Source organism: Talpa occidentalis, unplaced genomic scaffold, assembly GCF_014898055.3.
Source record: "Talpa occidentalis isolate TD23 unplaced genomic scaffold, MPIMG_talOcc4v2.1 talOcc4.14, whole genome shotgun sequence".
Lineage (NCBI taxonomy): Eukaryota > Metazoa > Chordata > Mammalia > Eulipotyphla > Talpidae > Talpa > Talpa occidentalis.
Window position 1 is genome coordinate 28,500,463 of NW_023601433.1, and position 18,475 is coordinate 28,518,937.

An 18,475-nucleotide genomic window follows, 5' to 3' on the forward strand; every position below is an offset into this window, starting at 1 on the left:
TGCCCTCTAGGCCTTCACGCCTCTAATCCCAGCCCTGTACAAGGAGGCAGCTGAGGAAAGGGACTAAACATTGACCATCACACTGAACTTTCAGGCTGACAACCCAGAACAAGGACCCAGGAGCTCAACACCCAGCCTGGGGACCTGGGGGCTCTAGGTCAAGCCGATTGTACTCCCCACCAAGACTTCCCATTCCCACCCCAGCACTGCACAAGTTCTTGTGTTGAGGACCAGGTGGCATCCAGGTCTCTTCCCACAAGTCCCAATTCTGCAAGTGACCCCGTCTATCATTCTGTGGTGTGACCAGACCTGCTCACCCTGTCTGCAATGTACCCCAAGTGAGCTGAGTCAGCACAGGCTCCTACCTAAGAACGGGATGAACGGCAAGTTCCATTTCCATCCCAGAATTCTCTGCCACCTGTCCCGCCTGACGGCAGGTGTGGCCCTAACAATCCATGGATTTGAAATCCCAGGTCTGCACACACACCTTCCTCTAACCACCGCCCCCAGCTGCCTGACCAGCACCCGTGAAAGGAGGCTGGACCTGGAGGTGAAGCTCCGTCCTCCTGCAGCTGCAGGGGGCCTGGGGGCAGGAGGGGGCGGGCAAGTGGGGAGAACAGAGGGTTTGTGTTCTAGGCTGTGTCACTGTGTGCTGTGTTCGGTGGAGGGACCCAGCTGACCATCCTTGGTGAGTCTCCTTGCTCCTTCCTCCAGAGTGAACTCGGGGTGTATTGTTCCTCCTGTCTATTCCTACTTGGGCTGCGGGGTCTGTAACCTTCACCCTCATCCTCTCCAGCTGGTCCCAACCTCTCTGAGGTCTGGTTGGGAGGCTGGGACCTCCCCACAGAACATTCCCTGGTCCTCAGGTGTCACTGTCCCCAGCCCTATCTCCAGGGGAGCTTCACCTCTAGACTCTGGGATGCTCAGTTCACTCTTCAGGGTCCCCAACCCAGGGTCTGAGAACAGTTAAGGGAAGAATCTAAGGGAAAAGTGTTCTGGCCGGGTCCTGGGATTTTGCAGAGTTTCTGAGAACAAGGCCCAGCCCATGTGTGTGTCATTCATGCTCAACCCGGTGTGGTGAGGGATGGCTAATGGGGCCCTGGCTGGGGACTTGGGGAGATGGGAGAACAGTGCACAGTAAGGGTGAGGGAAGGAATTCATAGGGAAGGTGGTAGGAGGGAGTGGCCTATTCCTCCTCCAACTCCCACGACACCAGGACGTGGGGGACCACCCCGCAGACAGGTGTCAGGAAGCTTGGACCCCAAAGGACTTCTCGAATATCAGCACTGCAGTGGAGGACGCAGGTAGATGTGCAGGAGAGGGGCACCTCAGGGAGACGGGCTCTGTCACACACCGATGTCCTAAGGACAGCGCCCCGGAAACCTCACAGGACAGTCAGACCCTTATGTAGATGCTGTCCAGTCTCAGGACAGAGCACTCACTTCAGAAGGGTAACCCACTGTCTACCAGACTCCATGGAGTCCAGGCCCTGGGCTGACACCCCTCCCTGTGGCAGCCTAGGGACTCTCAAGTAGGGAGTAAGACGGGGGCGTAACATGGTGTCAGGAACTGTGGGCACGACACCGCCACCCCATGACTGGCAGGGCAGCCTGAAGCAAAAAACAGATGAGCTAGGGTCTTGGGGGAGATCTCAGACACACAGAAGGCCCAGGAGACACTGATTCCCTGCTGAAAGACAGGACATCAGGGTGGATGTGAGTGAGACACAGGAGAACAGAGGGCAAGATGAGACGAGGGAACCCCAGAGAGAATTAGGGCACTGAGGGCCCCAGAACACTGGCCTCAGAGCATGAAGTCTCTTCCAAAGGAAACAGTATGACCCAACTCTCAGCCACCTGCTTCCAGGAACAAGACTCCAGCACCTGGGGACATGCCTGCACATTAGTACTGAGGTCCTGAGTTCCCACCAGGACTCTGAGCCTCTGTCCTCCTGCCCTCCTGCACCCTGCAGGTCAGCCCAAGTCCGCACCCTCTGTCACACTGTTCCCGCCCTCCTCTGAGGAGCTCAGCACCAACAAGGCCACCTTGGTGTGTCTGGTCAATGACTTCTACCCTGACTATGTGACCGTGGCCTGGAAGGCGGACGGAAAGCCCATCAGCCAGGGCGTGGAGACCACCAAGCCCTCCAAGCAGAGCAACAGCAAGTATGCGGCCAGCAGCTACCTGAGCCTGACCTCCAGCCAGTGGAAAAGCCACCAGAGTGTCACCTGCCAGGTCACGCACGAGGGCAGCACCGTGGAGAAGACAGTGGACACCAAAGCCTGCTCTTAGGCCCCTCAGCCTCCCCCATCCTCAGAGGCCTGGAGCCTCAGGACCCCCATGGGTCTCCCTCCCCACCCCACCTATCTCCAGTCCTTCATCCTGCAAACAATCCATTCTCAATAAATGTCCTCATTCTCAAACAGAATCCTGCTCTCCTCTCATTTTCTTTAACATTTTGTGACCTGAACAAACCATTCTCAGGGAACATCAAAACAAATTTCTTTTCCCTTCTGAGAATGAACCACCAGTGGGGGCTCCATTTTCACCTGAAGGGTATTTTACACTTCCAGATGTCCAGAGAATATCCAGAACAGGAAATTGAAAGTGATACCTAAGGGCCCCACTCACACCTGCCCCATCCTGGCTCCTCTATTGGACGAGCCTGTGTCTGGCACTCACTTTCACAGTTTAATGGGGGTCCCCCTCACCTCACATGGGAGGTGTGTGTACCCCTGGAAACAAGTCAGATGTTCTCTCTGAACCTTAGCGACCAGCCCTCCATGGACCCAACACAAGCACTAGTGCACGAGAGTCCATGACCAAGTGCCATGACCAGGTGCATCCAGACACAGGCCACTTCCCATGGGCTCCAAGGCGCTGTCTGAATTCTGCCCCTGGATGCTGATCCCCACAGTCTGGGACAAGTCCTCTGGCCTCATGTCCTGACTCCATGATGGACTCATCAAGTCTATGCGTTCTCTAGTTCCATATACGCTTGCAATTCTGCATCGTCACAACCTAAAACATCCTCGCTTCCCCAGGGGCCTGGCCTGCCTGGCCCCTGGGACACTGCCCTTGCTCCTACCACCAGGTTTCTCCTTGTCAACTCACTACAGGGACAGAATTCCTGCCTGTGTCTGGCACTCACTTCCAAAGTTTAATAGGGGCCCCCCTCACCTCACATGGGAAGTGTGTGTACCCTGGGAACACGTCAGATGTTCTCTCTGAACCTTAGCAACCAGCCCTCCATGGAACCAACACAAGCACCAGTGCCCAAGTGTCCAACGACCTTGAGTTCAATCTGATTTTGGAAATGGGCCTTGCCTTGTCTGAGGACAGACTCAACATTTGAAAAAAGAAAGGGATCTGAGAATCAGGAATTAGATAGTCCTAGTGAAAAACCAGGACAGGGATCTGAGCTGATAATGTAGAGACAACACAGACACACACACACGCACACCCCACTCACATAAACTCCAGCGCACACACATTAGCCCTGACTCAGGCCTGCTTGGCGTCTATTCAGGGCCGGGTGGCATCAGGATCCTCACGGAGCTTCAGCCCTTCGCAGATACAGGCTCTCTCATTCTCTCTGTGAGCAGCTCGCTCACACCTGCCCCATCCTTGCTCCTCTAGTGTGGATCATGACCAGGTCCATCCACACACAGGCCACTTCCCATGGGATCCAAGGTCCTGTCTGAGCTCTGCCCCCTGATGAGGCTGAGGACCCCCCAGCAGGCTGAGGCTGGACACAGCTCCTTCAGGATTGAAAGTCACCTTGGAAATGATGTCACCAGAATTCACTCCTGCCCCCTCCACAATGGGACTAGATGGACCCATTCCCCAGGGGATGAAGCTGCAGGTGGGGTTGGGGCCCACCAGCCCATGAGAGGAGGCTGGGCCATGAGCTCCCAGGCAGCTGCAGGTGGGCCTGGGGTGGGAGGGGTGCACCCAGTGTGGTCTGGGGACCGGGGAGGCTGACAGGAGAGTTTCTGTATGAGGATGTATCACTGTGTCTTGTGTTCGGCGGAGGGACCAAGGTGACCGTCTTAGGTGAGTCTCCCCTTCTCCCTCCTCTTCGGGCTCTGGGATCAAATTTGGCTCAATTTTTCTCTCCTTTCTGTCCTGGCTGGGGCTGGGGACTGAATCCCAAGGGGTCTGCTGCCTGCACCCTTGCTGTCTGGCCCTTCTCACCTGCCCACTCTCGCTCTGTGGCACCCGACCAGGCAGGAGGCCTCCCCAGTCTGTTCTTCTGGGCCTCCCTCCTCTGCACTGTCCTTCACCTGAGTGAGCTTGGCCTCCAGAGCATATTCTCCTCCTGACTTTCTGATGGGGCCCTCAGGGACGAGGTGCCCAGGACTGGGTGGGGGCACTCTGGGCAGCAGGTCCAGCAATGTCAGGGGGGTGGGGAAGGCCCAGTCTCTTCAATTCTGTCTCCAATGGGTTCTGATGGCAGCCGTGAGGGACTATGGGGGAAATTTTAGGGCCATGAGTGAAGGAGAAAGGGGCAGTACAAGGGTCACAAGATGGAGGGGCATTTCCTATGAGATTTTTCTCCCCAGGGTGCAGTCAATCCTCCTCCGGGACACAAGGGAAACCCCAATAGCTCAGGAGTCAAAGCACTCAGGCCCAAAGGTCACCCTAGCAGCATGAACACAGGAGGACAGACCTCAGAGTAAAGACCCTTGGGACTTGGGACTCCGAGAACAGTGAAGGGTTCAGCCTGGGTACCACCAGAAGCCCATGAGACAGACATTAGCTCCGTGAACGGGGTTCAGGGGCGGCTAGCAGGAATGTTCTGGATGGACACAGTGACTCCTGGGCTATAAAGTGCCTCAGGCTCAGAACAGAGCACTTACCTCACAGGGTAACCCACCATCTACCAAAATCTCGGGGTGTGGACCATGGGCTAACACCCCAAACCCTGGCAGCCTAGGGACTCCTCTATGGGGAGTAGAGCAGGGGCTCAGCATAGTGTCAGGGACTGTGGGCAAGGAACCCCCACCATGACTGGCAGGGCAGCCTGGAACCAAAAAGACAGATGAGCTGAGGACCTGGGAGGATCTCAGACAGACAGAAGGCCCAGGACACACAGATTCCCTAGTGAAAGAGGAGACTGCAGCGTGGATGCCACCAGACACAGGGGAGCAGGGAGTAAGATGAGATTGGGAACCCCATGGGAGAACAAGGCAACTGAAGGCCTAGCACTGAGATCAGGGCATGAAGTCTCTCTCTGACTCTACCGGGTCCTCAAAAGAGGCCAAGCTGGCATGAGTCAGTAGCTGGTGTTTGTGTGCTGGAGTGTATGTGAGTATGTGTGTGAAGCCTCATACAAAGCTGCCTGAACTTGCGAGACAAGGATCGAGAGCTGTCTCTGTCCAGCACCTAGAGACATGGACTCATTTCAGGACTGAGTTCTGGGGGTCCTGCCAGATCTGTGAGCCTCTCTCTCCTGCCCTCCCGCACCCCACCCTGCAGGTCAGCCCAAGTCCGCACCCACCGTCACTCTGTTCCCGCCCTCCTCTGAGGAGCTCAGCACCAACAAGGCCACCTTGGTGTGTCTGGTCAATGACTTCTACCCCGGCGCGGTGACCGTGGCCTGGAAGGCGGACGGAAAGACCATCAGCCAGGGCGTGGAGACCACCCAGGCCACCAAGCAGAGCAACAGCAAGTATGCGGCCAGCAGCTACCTGAGCCTGACCTCCAGCCAGTGGAAAAGCCACCAGAGTGTCACCTGCCAGGTCACGCACGAGGGCAGCACCGTGGAGAAGACAGTGGACACCAAAGCCTGCTCTTAGGCCCCTCAGCCTTCCCCACCCTCAGGGGCCTGGAGCCTCAGGATCCCCGTGGATCTCCTATCCCACCCCACCCATCTCCAGCCCTTCATCCTGCAAACAATCCACTCTCAATAAATGTCCTCATTCTCAAACAGAATCCTGCTCTCGGCTCGTTTTGTTTTACGTTTTGTGACCTGAACAAACCGTTCTCAGGGAAGAACAAAATGAAATTCTTTTTCCTTCTCAGAAAGAAGCATCAGAGGGTTCTCCATTTTCCATTTGAATGATATTTTACACTTCCAGGGGTCAAGAGAATATTCCAGAACAGGAAATTGAGACCGAGACATGAGAAACCCCTTCACACCTGCCCCATCCTGGCTCCTCTTGTGTGGATCATGACCAGGTGCATCCGCATCCAGGTCACTTCCCATAGGGTCCAAGGCCCTGTCTGAGCTCTGCCCCCGAATGCTGATCCCCATGGTCTGGGACAAGTCCTCTGGTCTCATGTCCCGACTCCTTCCATGAAGGACTCCGTCCAGTCTATGCCTTCTCTAGCTCCATATACACTTGCAATTCTGCATCGTCACAACCTAAAACATCCTCCCTTCCCCAGGGGCCTGGCCTGCCACTGCCCTTGCTCCTCCCACCAGGGTTCTCCTTGTCAACTCACTATAGGCACAGAATTCCTGCCTGTGTCTGGCACTCACTTCCACAGTATAACAGGGGACCCCTCACCTCACATGGGAGGTGTGCATAACCCTGGGAACAGGTCAGATATTCTCTCTCTGAACCTTAGCGACCAGACCTCCATGGACCCAACAAAAGCACCAGTGCCCAAGTGTCCAATGACCTTGAGTTCAAAGAAAACAATCACATTCTGGAAATGGGCCTTGTCCCATCTGTGGACAGACTCAACATTTTAGGAACAGAAAGGATCTGAGAATCGGGGACTCGATTGTCCTACTGAAGAAACAGGACAGGGATCTGAGCTGATGACATAGAGACAACACACACACACCACTCACATAAACTCCAGTGCACACAACCAGCCCTGACTCAGGCTCACTTGGCCTCTTTTCAGGACCTGGTAGCCTCAGGACCCTTCCTGAGCTTCATCCCTACACAGGGCACAGGCTGCCTCATTCTTTCAGCGAGTAGCCCTCCCACTCCTCAGGGAACCCCCCAAGCACGCTGAGACTGGACACAGCTCCTTCAGGATTGAAAGTCACCTTGGAAATGATGTCACCCAGAATTCACTCCTGCCCCCTCCACAGTGGAACTAGATGGACCCACTCCCCAAGGGCTGAAGCTGAAGGTGGGGTCGGGCCCACCAGCCCATGAGAGGAGGCTGGGCTTTGTGCTCCAAGGCAGATGCAGGTGGGCCTGGGGCGGGAGGGGCGCACCCAGTGTGGTCAGGGACCCTGGTGGCTGACAGGAGGGTTTCTGTATGAGGATGTATCACTGTGTTATGTGTTCGGCGCAGGGACCAAGGTGACCGTCTTAGGTGAGTCTCCCCTTCTCCCTCCTCTTCAGGTTCTGAGATCAAATTGGGCTCAATTTGTCTCTCCTTTCTGTCCTGGCTGGGGCTGGGGACTGAATCCCAAGGGGTCTGCTGCCTGCACCCTTGCTGTCTGGCCCTTCTCACCAGCCCACTCTCGCTCTGTGGCACCCGACCAGGCAGGAGGCCTCCCCAGTCTGTTCTTCTGGGCCTCGCTCCTCTGTACTGTCTGTACCTGAGCCGGCCTCCAGAGCGGGTTCTCCTCCTGACTCTCAGATGGGGCACTCAGGGAGGAGGTTCCGGAAATTAGGTGGGGGCACCATGGACAGCTGGTCCAGCAATGTCAGGGTGCTGGGGTAAGCCCGTCCCCTCAGTTCTGACCCCAGTGTGTTCCAATGGCAGCCATGAGGGAATATGGGGGAAACTTTGGGTCCGTGAGTAAAGGAGAAAGGGGCAGTACAAGGGTCACGGGATGGAGGGGCATTTCCTATGAGATTTTTGCCATGGGGTGCATTCAATCCTCCTCCATGACTCAAGGGACATCCCAATAGGTCAGGAGTTAAGGCACTCAGGCCCAAAGGTAACCCCAGAGGCATCACCTCTGGAGGACAGACCTCAGAGCAGAGGCTCAGCCTTGGGGCTCCAGAGAATCATGAAGCGTTCACTCTGGTGCCACCAGAAGCCCTAGAGATCAGCATCTGCTCCGTGAAAGGGGTGGGGGCTGCTGGCAGGAATGTTCTCGATGGACCCACAGACGCCCAAGGGAGAGAGTGCCTCAGCCTCAGAACAGAGTGCTCATGACACAGGGTAACCCACCATCTACCAAAATCCAAGGTCTAGACGCTGGCCTGACACCCCTACCCGTGGCAGCCTAGGGACACCTCTATGGGGAATAAGGCAGAGGTTCAGCACGGTGTCAGGGACTGTGGGCAAGGAACCCCCACCATGACTGGCAGGGCAGCCTGGAACCAAAAAGACAGATGAACTGGGGTCCTGTGGGGATCTGAGACAGATAGAAGGCCCAGGACACAAGATTTCCTAGTGAAAGAGGAGACCACAGCGTGGATGCCACCAGACACAGGAGACAGAGAGTAAGATGAGACAAGGGATGCCCAGGGGAGAACAAGGCCACTGAGGGCCTAGCACTGAGATCAGAGCATGAAGTCTCTCTCTGACTCTACCGGGTCCTCAAAAGAGGCCAAGCTGGCATGAGTCAGTAGCTGGTGTTTGTGTGCTGGAGTGTATGTGAGTGGTATGTTTGAAGCCTCAACCAAAGCTGCCTGACCTTGGGGGACGATAATCCAGATCTGTCCCTGTCCAGCACCTAGAGACATGGAATCATTTCAACTGAGGTCTGGGGGTCCTGCCAGATCTGTGAGCCTCTCCCTCCTGCCCTCCCGCACCCCACCCTGCAGGTCAGCCCAAGTCCGCACCCACCGTCACTCTGTTCCCGCCCTCCTCTGAGGAGCTCAGCACCAACAAGGCCACCTTGGTGTGTCTGGTCAATGACTTCTACCCCGGCGCGGTGACCGTGGCCTGGAAGGCGGACGGAAAGCCCATCAGCCAGGGCGTGGAGACCACCCAGGCCACCAAGCAGAGCAACAGCAAGTATGCGGCCAGCAGCTACCTGAGCCTGACCGCCAGCCAGTGGAAAAGCCACCAGAGTGTCACCTGCCAGGTCACGCACGAGGGCAGCACCGTGGAGAAGACAGTGGACACCAAAGCCTGCTCTTAGGCCCCTCAGCCTCCCCCATCCTTGGGGGATCCTCCTCACCCACATACCCTTGCCCCAGTTCTCTGCTGGAACCCTGAGCCCCCCACCTTGTGCTCAGGCCAGTAATTCCCCTCCCTCACAGTTACTACTGCTCCTCAATAAAGACTTCACCATTTCTCATCCAACGTGCAGCTGTGTCTGGTCATGTCTCTGGGGTAAAGGGTCTGTAATGAACATCAGACAACAAGGACTGAGATTGCACCTGCCCATCACCACCAGACACCCGTGTAGGTGCTGGTGAGCTCCATGGGCACAGGGACCCGGCACCCAGAGCAAGAAGTTGTCCTTCCCCAAAGCCCCGGGATGCAGTGCTACCCCCTGGGAAGGGAAATGGCCCAAGATGCGCCTGGAGTCAGCTAGAGCTAGAACGTGGGGGAACGTCATGGTAGTTGTCTGAGGTTGAAACTCCTCCATCCATCCACGGGCCCAGTGGGACAGTGATACAGGTGAATGGCCCCTGCGCCTACATTACCAGAGCCATGGAAAGCTGTGAACACTGCAAAACACAAGGACGGTCCTCAGGCCTCACAGTACACCCAGCTGAGCCCACACACTGCCGCATCCTGCAGCAGGACTCAGGGTGACACACACAGCCCAACAATCCCCAGGCTGGTTGACACTCCACACAAACTGAGGAGGCCTGAACACTTTTGGGACACTAGTGTTTCTGGTCACTGGGGCTGGAATGTGGGCTGAGGCTGAGAACAAGGTCGCTGAGTCTATGATCTGCAGGTTCTGGTCAGGCTGGACCCAGGGTGACACTGTCTGTGTTTGGCACCTCAGTTAAGGAGTGTCTCTCAGGGAGTGTTCATGTTATGGTTGGGCTATGGAGGGAGCTGGAAGTCAGCTGGCGAGAAGGAGGACATGGACAACTGGGTTCACAAGAAAGGCCACAGTCCACGCAGCGAGTGTCCCCAAGTTAGTATCAGTTCTCATTCAGCTGATTCCAGCAAACTATGGGGGCCAGTGAATGTGTCAGATGGTGACATCCCCTCCCAGCAGGACTATGACCCCTTCTGCCCTGAGCACACCTCCCATGGCTCAGTGTAGCTCATCCCCGGATGCAAGGTCTGCTCGCAGAGACACTCGCACCCGGGTCCGTGTTGGCAGGTGCACTCAGCCTTGTGGAGGTCCAGGCTTGGCCTGCTCTGCTGCAGCTCTTTCCTCTGCATTTCCTGGATTCCTGTCTGTCATTCTGATTCGTCAAGGACCCAGAGTTGACTTTGCCAGAGCTTTGGAGTGGCCAGACACACAAGGAAAGAGCCTAAGACGCAGGGAACACTGGGGCCACAACAAATGAGAGGACAGGGTTCCCCCTGAAATTCACCCGAGCCCATGTTCCCCCTAGTCACATGTGAAGTAACTGAAGGTTTTTGCTGTCCCACAGCACTCTGTGGCCTCACTTACAAGGTGAAAAGTGAGTCCCAGTGGGAGAGAGGACAACCTAGGTCTTCAAAATCTGGGACCAGCTATGTAGAATGACGTCACCCACACCCACCGAGTCCTGTCCCGAGCTTAGCCTTTCCTTTTCTGTGTTGTTCTATTGGAGAAAACTTTAAACACAAGAATGAAAAGACAAAAGAACAAATGAGCCACGTCACCCTCACTCCACCTTCAAAATGATCATTTCTCCTACAGGCGCTGCCACCGGCCCCCCAGCAGTGCCTCCCTAATGCAACATGCACCACAGATTCCCGACCTCACACCATGTGGCTGAAAATATTCCATTGGGGTCCTAGACAGACAAGGACCTGAAAAAATAAAATCATGACAAGCACATGGAAGCCAGTATCTCGGGGAACTCTGGACGACAGTGTTCTGATGGTGAGATTCACAGTGCTTAAATAGTGCTGATTTCATAATATCAACAAATCATTCATAGGTTCCCATCAAAGGGTTCACAAAGGTCAGAGTGTGATTATTTTGCTCATAACTTTGTGCCGTTGTTCCTTTGTGGATGTTACTTTGTATCTGAGTACAACATAATTGAAATTGTCACTGGAGAGCAGGTTGTTTTGGGACCATGTTGGAATGTAAGGAACTCCCCAAACGGTGCTGTATTCCCCGGCGTAGGAGGGAGAGGATGGCCCAGCCTCCCCAGCGGTGACCGCGAGGTTCACCCTGGATTTTCTACAAGGTGGTTCTAGGAGACTAGAAGGTATGATTCAGGAGGGACTTCTGGCAAGACGGGTCCCCAGGAGTACTGGACACATCATCAAAGACACCCGTGCTGGGATGTGGCTCCTCTTCTGACCTCAACTCCCTTTCCCGCGCCCTGTATGTTCAGCTCCGGGCTCCTTCCCTTCTCAGGCAGCGTGTCCAGGAGGGCGGCGCCTTCGATTGCGCTCTGCTCACCTGTAGTGCATTTCACACTCCACTTAAAGAGAAACTAAACAGACTGTTCCTTTTATTGAACTCCTGACAGTGATGATGTGAGCCCTGCATCCTCCGTAGGGGATACTATCTTTGCGACTTCTGTGAACCCTCGGATGTGAGTGTTCTGAGAGGGGACAGTCCACCTTGGTTAAATAATACTGAGGAGCGTGTCTCAGCTTTGGCCACTGGGCGCCTCTTCAGGCGGCTCCTGGGGTCATGAAACTCTAGGAAACACCATCACTCCTGGTCCTGGATGACAACTGCTGTAGCTCATCTGTGCCTGGCCTGTCCAGACCTGTAATGGGTCCCCAATCTGGGCTCCCTGTCGGGGACGTGGGATGTAGTCAGGGTGCTGTTCATGTCTCCCACTTGAATGTGGCTGAGAAACAATCGCCACCTGAAACCCCCAAACATGAGACGAAGAGGAAGAACAGGGAGGTTACGAGGTCAACCTGATAGAAATCTTGGCATTTTCTGTGGGACTAGCCCAGACTTTTCAGGAGAACCCAGATGAGGCCCTCTCTAGGGAAGGTGAGGCTCTGATCCCTGCTGTCCATTTTGGGCCAGTGGGAAAATTCCAGTGTCCACTACTCCATGAGGAAAGCTGTGTCTCCCTACAAGAACTGGGGAAACCCCAGCCCCATGATATCAGCAAGTCCAGGGAGAACCTCGCGGTCACCGCTGGGGAGGCTGGGCCATCCTCTCCCTCCTACACCGGGGAATACAGCACCGTTTGGGGAGTTCCTTACATTCCAACATGGTCCCAAAACAACCTGCTCTCCAGTGACAATTTCAATTATTTCATACTCACAAACAAAGTAATATCTGCAAAGGAACAATCGCAAAAAGTTATGACCAAAATAATCACACTTTGACCATGTCAACCCACAGAGAGCAGACATGCTGCTCTCTTCATGAAACTTCACTTTTCAGTGACAAATTTTCCCCAATACATGCAGTCCCCATCCAGGGGGAAGGGCTTGGAATATGGGATCCAAGAGAGCAAATTCATTCAGCTCCTGCATATCCCTACGGTGAGTCCATGGGTCTCCTATCCAGATACATGTTGGGGAGGGCATGGGGTGAAGGCTCTGGGCTCCCCTCCCACCCACCCACCATGTCCCCACCCAGGCTGAGCATCACCAGCCTGGGGCAATGACCTGACTTCCTCCATCACAGCTGCAGGTTGGGGGCTGGGAGGTGGGGCAGGGACTCCCAGGGAGGGTTTTTGTATGAGACTTTGTCACTGTGTTGGGTGTTCGGCGGAGGGACCCAGCTGACCGTCCTAGGTGAGTCTCTTCCCCCCAGTTCCCTGCTTTTCTCCAGGCCTGGGGCAATTTTCTGCCATATTTGTGCTTTTTGTCTTGTCTCACTTTGGGGTCCAGCTATCAGACAGGGTCTCAGCCCTGGCACCCCGAGCTCCACCCTCCCTGCTCACACTGTCCTGCTTGCCTCTGTGGTCACCAGCAGCCTTCCCCTCTGACCCAGAGGGGAGGGGTATGGACAGGATGACCTGCTGAGGTCTATGCCCTGTCTCTTAAGGCCATGTCGAGTCCCCAGGCTTGCTCTGTTTTCACTGTCCCTACCTGGGCTGCTGTTTGGTCTAGCACTGTCTTAGTGGTCTCATGGGGGTACCTACCTCAAAGGGAGGAAGGCACCAAAATGCTCAGGAGACACCACAGGCACACTTTAAAGGGACCCAGGCCGATCAGGGCCATGGCTGGGGACACAAAGTCAGAGGTTAAGGACTAATCCTTGGACTGTGGGACTCAGGATCAGGAATAAGAAAGTTGATGGTAGGAAGGTCTCCCCTAGGTTTCCAGCAGAAGCCATGTCTCGGCCTGCTTGGGACAAAGGGCCTCTGCAGGATGGAGGCCTGAGGATCTAAGAGATCAATCGCCAGGCTAAGAACTAGAAAAGGAAAACTCAAAAGCCAGGCCAGAGGCAATGGTGGCTGCTGAGTCCCACAGGAGACAGGTCAGATGAACCATCCTTGAGAGATCTGAGGGCTCCTATCAGGCCATGGACCCTTCAGACTAATCGAGACCTAGGGGAAGCAACTGTCAGATGAGAGAGCCCCAAGGACAGGAGAGACGTGGTTCCTGTCAGCAAATTCCAATCCCACCAGAGAGTCTCTAGGGGACTCAGACTTGGGGGAAAGCAAACCAATTGCCAGGGCAGCTACATAAGGTCAGAAGCATCTCAAGACAACAACCCAGGAGATCAAGGGGTGGACAGCAAGTAACCACATAGAGAGAGAAGCCCTCAGAGACCCAGCAGAAAGTGAGAAGGGAGGGCCGGAAAGGTGGGCAAGTTAGCTCCATGAGAGAACAGAGTAAAGGAGGGTCTCAGAACAGGTGAGGGCAGGTGTTCAACTCATTATTCCTTAATTGGGGGGTTATTGGAGAAAATGGCAAGCTGCCATTTCAGACAAAAAACCCTCAGATTCCAAATGAATTCTGAACTAGAAGCCCTGATGTGTGCTCAGGGGCCACTTGATTCACATCAACTCTGAATCAGGCGCTTCCAGCCTAGACTCTGAACCTGTCTACCTGCTGCCCTCCTGCACCCTGCAGGTCAGCCCAAGAGCGCACCCTCCGTCACTCTGTTCCCGCCCTCCTCTGAGGAGCTCAGCACCAACAAGGCCACCTTGGTGTGTCTGGTCAATGACTTCTACCCCGGCGCTGTGACCGTGGCCTGGAAGGCGGACGGAAAGCCCATCAGCCAGGGCGTGGAGACCACCAAGCCCTCCAAGCAGAGCAACAGCAAGTATGCGGCCAGCAGCTACCTGAGCCTGACCTCCAGCCAGTGGAAAAGCCACCAGAGTGTCACCTGCCAGGTCACGCACGAGGGCAGCACCGTGGAGAAGACAGTGGACACCAACGCCTGTTCTTAGGCCCCTCAGGCTCCCCCACCCTCAGGGGCCTGGAGCCTCAGGACCCCCATGGGTCTCCCTCCCCACCCCACCCATCTCCACCCTTCATCCTGCAAACAATCCATTCTCAATAAATGTCCTCATTCTCAAACAGAATCCTGCTCTCCTCTCATTTTTTTATTAGTATTTTTGGTGTTGAAAATCCATTTCCAGAAGTGAAGGTAAAAAGCCATCATTGTGGTCTTCATTTTCACTTCAAAGGTGTTGTGCATTCCAGTGTCCAGGAATATTCCAGAACAGGAAATTTGGGTAGAGGCAGGAGAGTCCACCCTCATACCTTCCCCATCCTGGCTCCTCCTGTGTGGACCGTGACCATGTGCAGCCCTACCCAGGACATTGCCCTGGGGACCAGGGCCTCAGGATCCTGTGAGAGACCCTTCCCTGGAAACATCTGTCTTTACATTCACGTTCTAATTGGTTTCTACCTCATTGGGAGTCACCATGGTCTCAGATAAATGGTCTTCATGTCTTCTGGAACCCTCTGCTCCCGCCTCCCCGAGGGCACTGTCCTTGCTACTCCCACAGGTATTCTCTGTCACTCTAACCACAGCACATTCAGCCCCTGGCCCTGGGTCTTCACCCCCATAGTCTCCCTGGCATCCCTCATACCACATGTCTCACAGACTACTTGGTGTTTTCTGAACACTGAGAGACAGAGATCCGTTCTGCTCTTTACACCACAGACCCAGTGATCAAATGTCCTCTCTTCTCAGATGATTTTCTTGGTCCTGTGTGTTCAAAATCAAGGTCAGATCTAGGGGTGTCCATGAGTCTGTAGTCCTCTTTAGAGTTCACTGTGGGATCTGAGCTGTAACTCACACTCATAAACACATACACACCCACACACACACTTAACACACTCACACACACACTCTCAAGCATGAATACAAAACATGATAACAAGACAGAAGGCCAGTTCCAAGTGTTGCAGTGGCAGGCATCTCTGGGCAGATGAGCAAGGGTGGCCCAGGGGCCCAGGCTGGGCCATGAGCAAAGAGAAGTCAGTCACTGCTGACCCTGGATTCTGGCCAACCAGGGCCAAGCAGTGTCAGAGCGGAAGGGCCGGGACACTCAGGACAGGCTCTGAGGAGGCTCGTGGGAGGCCGGCTGACTGCTGCCAGTGGGCAGATTGGGGGAGACTGTGTCAGGAAAACAGACTGCCCAGCATGGGAGTCCCTTGTGTGAGTCTTGCAGGCAACAAACCAGGTCAGTTTGTTCGCGAGGACGTGGATGTTAGGGCTCGCTCACAGCATGCATGTCCTCGTAGGGGTGTGGTGTGTCAGGACAGGGTGCTCTGTGCCAGGGACACTCACATGTGTGAGGCATGTGTGAGCCAGGGATGTGCAGGAGACAGCAGGGAGTCACACACGTAGAGCTCAGGGATTCCCTCACTGCCCTTGAGGGGTGCCCTCTAGGCCTTCACGCCTCTAATCCCAGCCCTGTACAAGGGTGCAGCTGACAAAGGGACTTAACAGTGACCACGACACTGAAACTTCAGGCCGGCCCTACCTGGGGCCCGGACCCAGGAGCTCAACACCCAGCCCGGGGAACTGCACGCTCTAGGTCAAGCTGATTCTCCTCCCCACCCAGACTCCCCATTCCCACCCAGCGCTTTAAGAGTTCTTTGCTGAGGACCAGGTGGCATCCAGGTCCCTCCCCACAAGTGCCAATTCTGCAAGTGACCCCGTCTATCATTCTGTGGTGTGACCAGACCTCCTCACCCGGCCAGCAATGTACCCCAAGTGAACTGTCAGCACACGGCTCCTACCTAAGAACGGGATGAACTGGTGTTCCATTTCCATCCCAGAATTCTCTGCCACCTGTCCCGCCCGACGGCAGGTGTGGCCCTAACAATCCATGGATTTGAAATCCCAGGTCTGCACACACACCTTCCTCTAACCACCGCCCCCAGCTGCCTGACCAGCACCCGTGAAGGAGGCTGGACCTGGGTCTCTCCTGCAGCTGCAGGGGGGCTGGGGGCAGGAGGGGGCGGGCAAGTGGGGAGAACAGAGGGTTTGTGTTCTAGGCTGTGTCACTGTGTGCTGTGTTCGGCGGAGGGACCCAGCTGACCGTCCTCGGTGAGTCTCCTTGCTCCTTCCTCCAGAGTGAACTCGGGGTGTATTGTTCCTCCTGTCTATTCCTACTTGGGCTGCGGGGTCTGTAACCTTCACCCTCATCCTCTCCAGCTGGTCCCACCTTTCTGAGGTCTGGTTGGGAAGCTGGGACCACCCCACAGAACATTCCCCTGGTCCTCAGGTCTCGCTGTCCCCAGCCCTATCTCCAGGGGAGCTTCACCTCTAGACTCTGGGATGCTCAGTTCACTCTTCAGGGTCCCCAACCCAGGGTCTGAGAACAGTTAAGGGAAGAATCTAAGGGAAAAGTGTTCTGGCCGGGTCCTGGGATTTTGCAGGGATTCTGAGAACACGGCCCAGCCCATGTGTGTGTCACTCACGCTCCACCCAGTGTGGTGAGGGATGGCTAATGGGGCCCTGGCTGGGGACTTGGGGAGAAGGGAGAACAGTGCACAGTAAGGGTGAGGGAAGGAATTCATAGGGAAGGTGGTAGGAGGGAGTGGCCTATTCCTCCTCCAACTCCCAGGACACCAGGACAGGTGGGACCACCCCACAGACAGGTGACAGGAAGCTTGGACCCCAAGGGACTTCTCGAATATCAGCACTGCAGTGGAGGACGCAGGTAGATGTGCAGGAGAGGGGCACCTCAGGGAGACGGGCTCAGTCACACTGAGATGTCCTAAGGACAGCTCCCCGGAAACCTCACAGGACAGTCAGACCCTGATGTAGATGCTGTCCAGTCTCAGGACAGATCACTCACCTCGGAAGGGTAACCCACTGTCTACCAGCCTCCATGGAGTCCAGGCCCTGGGCTGACACCCCTCCCTGTGGCAGCCTAGGGACTCCTGAGTGGGGAGTAAGTCGGGGGCGTAACATGGTGTCAGGGACTGTGGGCACAACATCGCCACCCCATGACTGGCAGGGCAGCCCTAAGCAAAAAACAGATGAGCTGGGGTCTTGGGGGAGATCTCAGACACACAGAAGGCCCAGGAGACACTGATTCCCTGCTGAAGAGAGGACCACAGGGTGGATGCGAGTGAGACACAGGGGAGCAGAGGGCAAGATGAGACAAGGGAACCCCAGAGAGAACTAGGGCATTGAGGGCACAGACTACTGGCCTCAGAGCATGAAGTCTCTCCCAAAGGAAACGGTGTGACCCAACTCTCAGCCGCCTGCTTCCAGGAACAAGGCTCCAGCACTTGGGGACATGGCTGCACATTAGCATTGAGGGCCTGAGTTCCACCAGGACTCTGAGCCTCTGTCCTCCTGCCCTCCCGCACCCTGCAGGTCAGCCCAAGTCCGCACCCTCCGTCACTCTGTTCCCGCCCTCCTCTGAGGAGCTCAGCACCAACAAGGCCACCTTGGTGTGTCTGGTCAATGACTTCTACCCCGGCGCGGTGACCGTGGCCTGGAAGGCGGACGGAAAGACCATCAGCCAGGGCGTGGAGACCACCAAGCCCTCCAAGCAGAGCAACAGCAAGTATGCGGCCAGCAGCTACCTGAGCCTGACCTCCAGCCAGTGGAAAAGCCACCAGAGTGTCACCTGCCAGGTCACGCACGAGGGCAGCACCGTGGAGAAGACAGTGGACACCAAAGCCTGTTCTTAGGCCCCTCAGCCTTCCCCACCCTCAGGGGCCTGGAGCCTCAGGACCCCTGTGGATCTCCCTTCCCACCCCACCCATCTCCACCCTTCATCCTGCAAACAATCCACTCTCAATAAATGTCCTCATTCTCAAACAGAATCCTGCTCTCTGTTCCTTTTGTTTAAGATTTTGTGTCCTGAACAAACCATTCTGAGGGAAGAACACATGAAATACTTTTCCCTTCTGAGAAAGAACCATCAGTGGGGTTTCCAATTTTGCTTGAAGGGTATTTTACACTTTCAGATGTCAATAGAATATGCCAGAACAGGAAAATGAGACCGAGACATGAGAGCCCCCCTCACACCTGCTCCATCCTGGCATCTCTTGTGTGGATTATGACCAGGTGCATCCACACCCAGGTCACTTCCATGCGCTCCAGGTCCCTGTCTGAGCTCTG

General features: G+C 55.5%; 5 gene segments (V, D, J or C); all 5 read left to right on the top strand.

Annotated features, from left to right (window-relative positions):
• Window positions 1-376: 376 nt before the first annotated feature.
• Window positions 377-2,417, top strand: LOC119244104 (immunoglobulin lambda constant 2-like). The segment is given in 3 exon segments: window positions 377-550; window positions 637-688; window positions 1,973-2,417. Coding segments are annotated over 3 exon segments (546 nt in total).
• A 1,406-nt stretch (window positions 2,418-3,823) lies between these two features.
• On the top strand, window positions 3,824-5,806 carry LOC119244105 (immunoglobulin lambda constant 1-like). The segment is given in 3 exon segments: window positions 3,824-3,865; window positions 4,005-4,056; window positions 5,482-5,806. Coding segments are annotated over 3 exon segments (414 nt in total).
• A 1,345-nt stretch (window positions 5,807-7,151) lies between these two features.
• On the top strand, window positions 7,152-9,109 carry LOC119244106 (immunoglobulin lambda constant 1-like). The segment is given in 2 exon segments: window positions 7,152-7,284; window positions 8,694-9,109. Coding segments are annotated over 2 exon segments (453 nt in total).
• A 3,306-nt stretch (window positions 9,110-12,415) lies between these two features.
• Window positions 12,416-14,433, top strand: LOC119244107 (immunoglobulin lambda constant 2-like). The segment is given in 3 exon segments: window positions 12,416-12,462; window positions 12,608-12,717; window positions 14,005-14,433. Coding segments are annotated over 3 exon segments (477 nt in total).
• A 1,096-nt stretch (window positions 14,434-15,529) lies between these two features.
• Window positions 15,530-18,057, top strand: LOC119244108 (immunoglobulin lambda constant 2-like). The segment is given in 3 exon segments: window positions 15,530-15,544; window positions 16,390-16,441; window positions 17,723-18,057. Coding segments are annotated over 3 exon segments (387 nt in total).
• The last annotated feature ends 418 nt before the right edge of the window (window positions 18,058-18,475 follow it).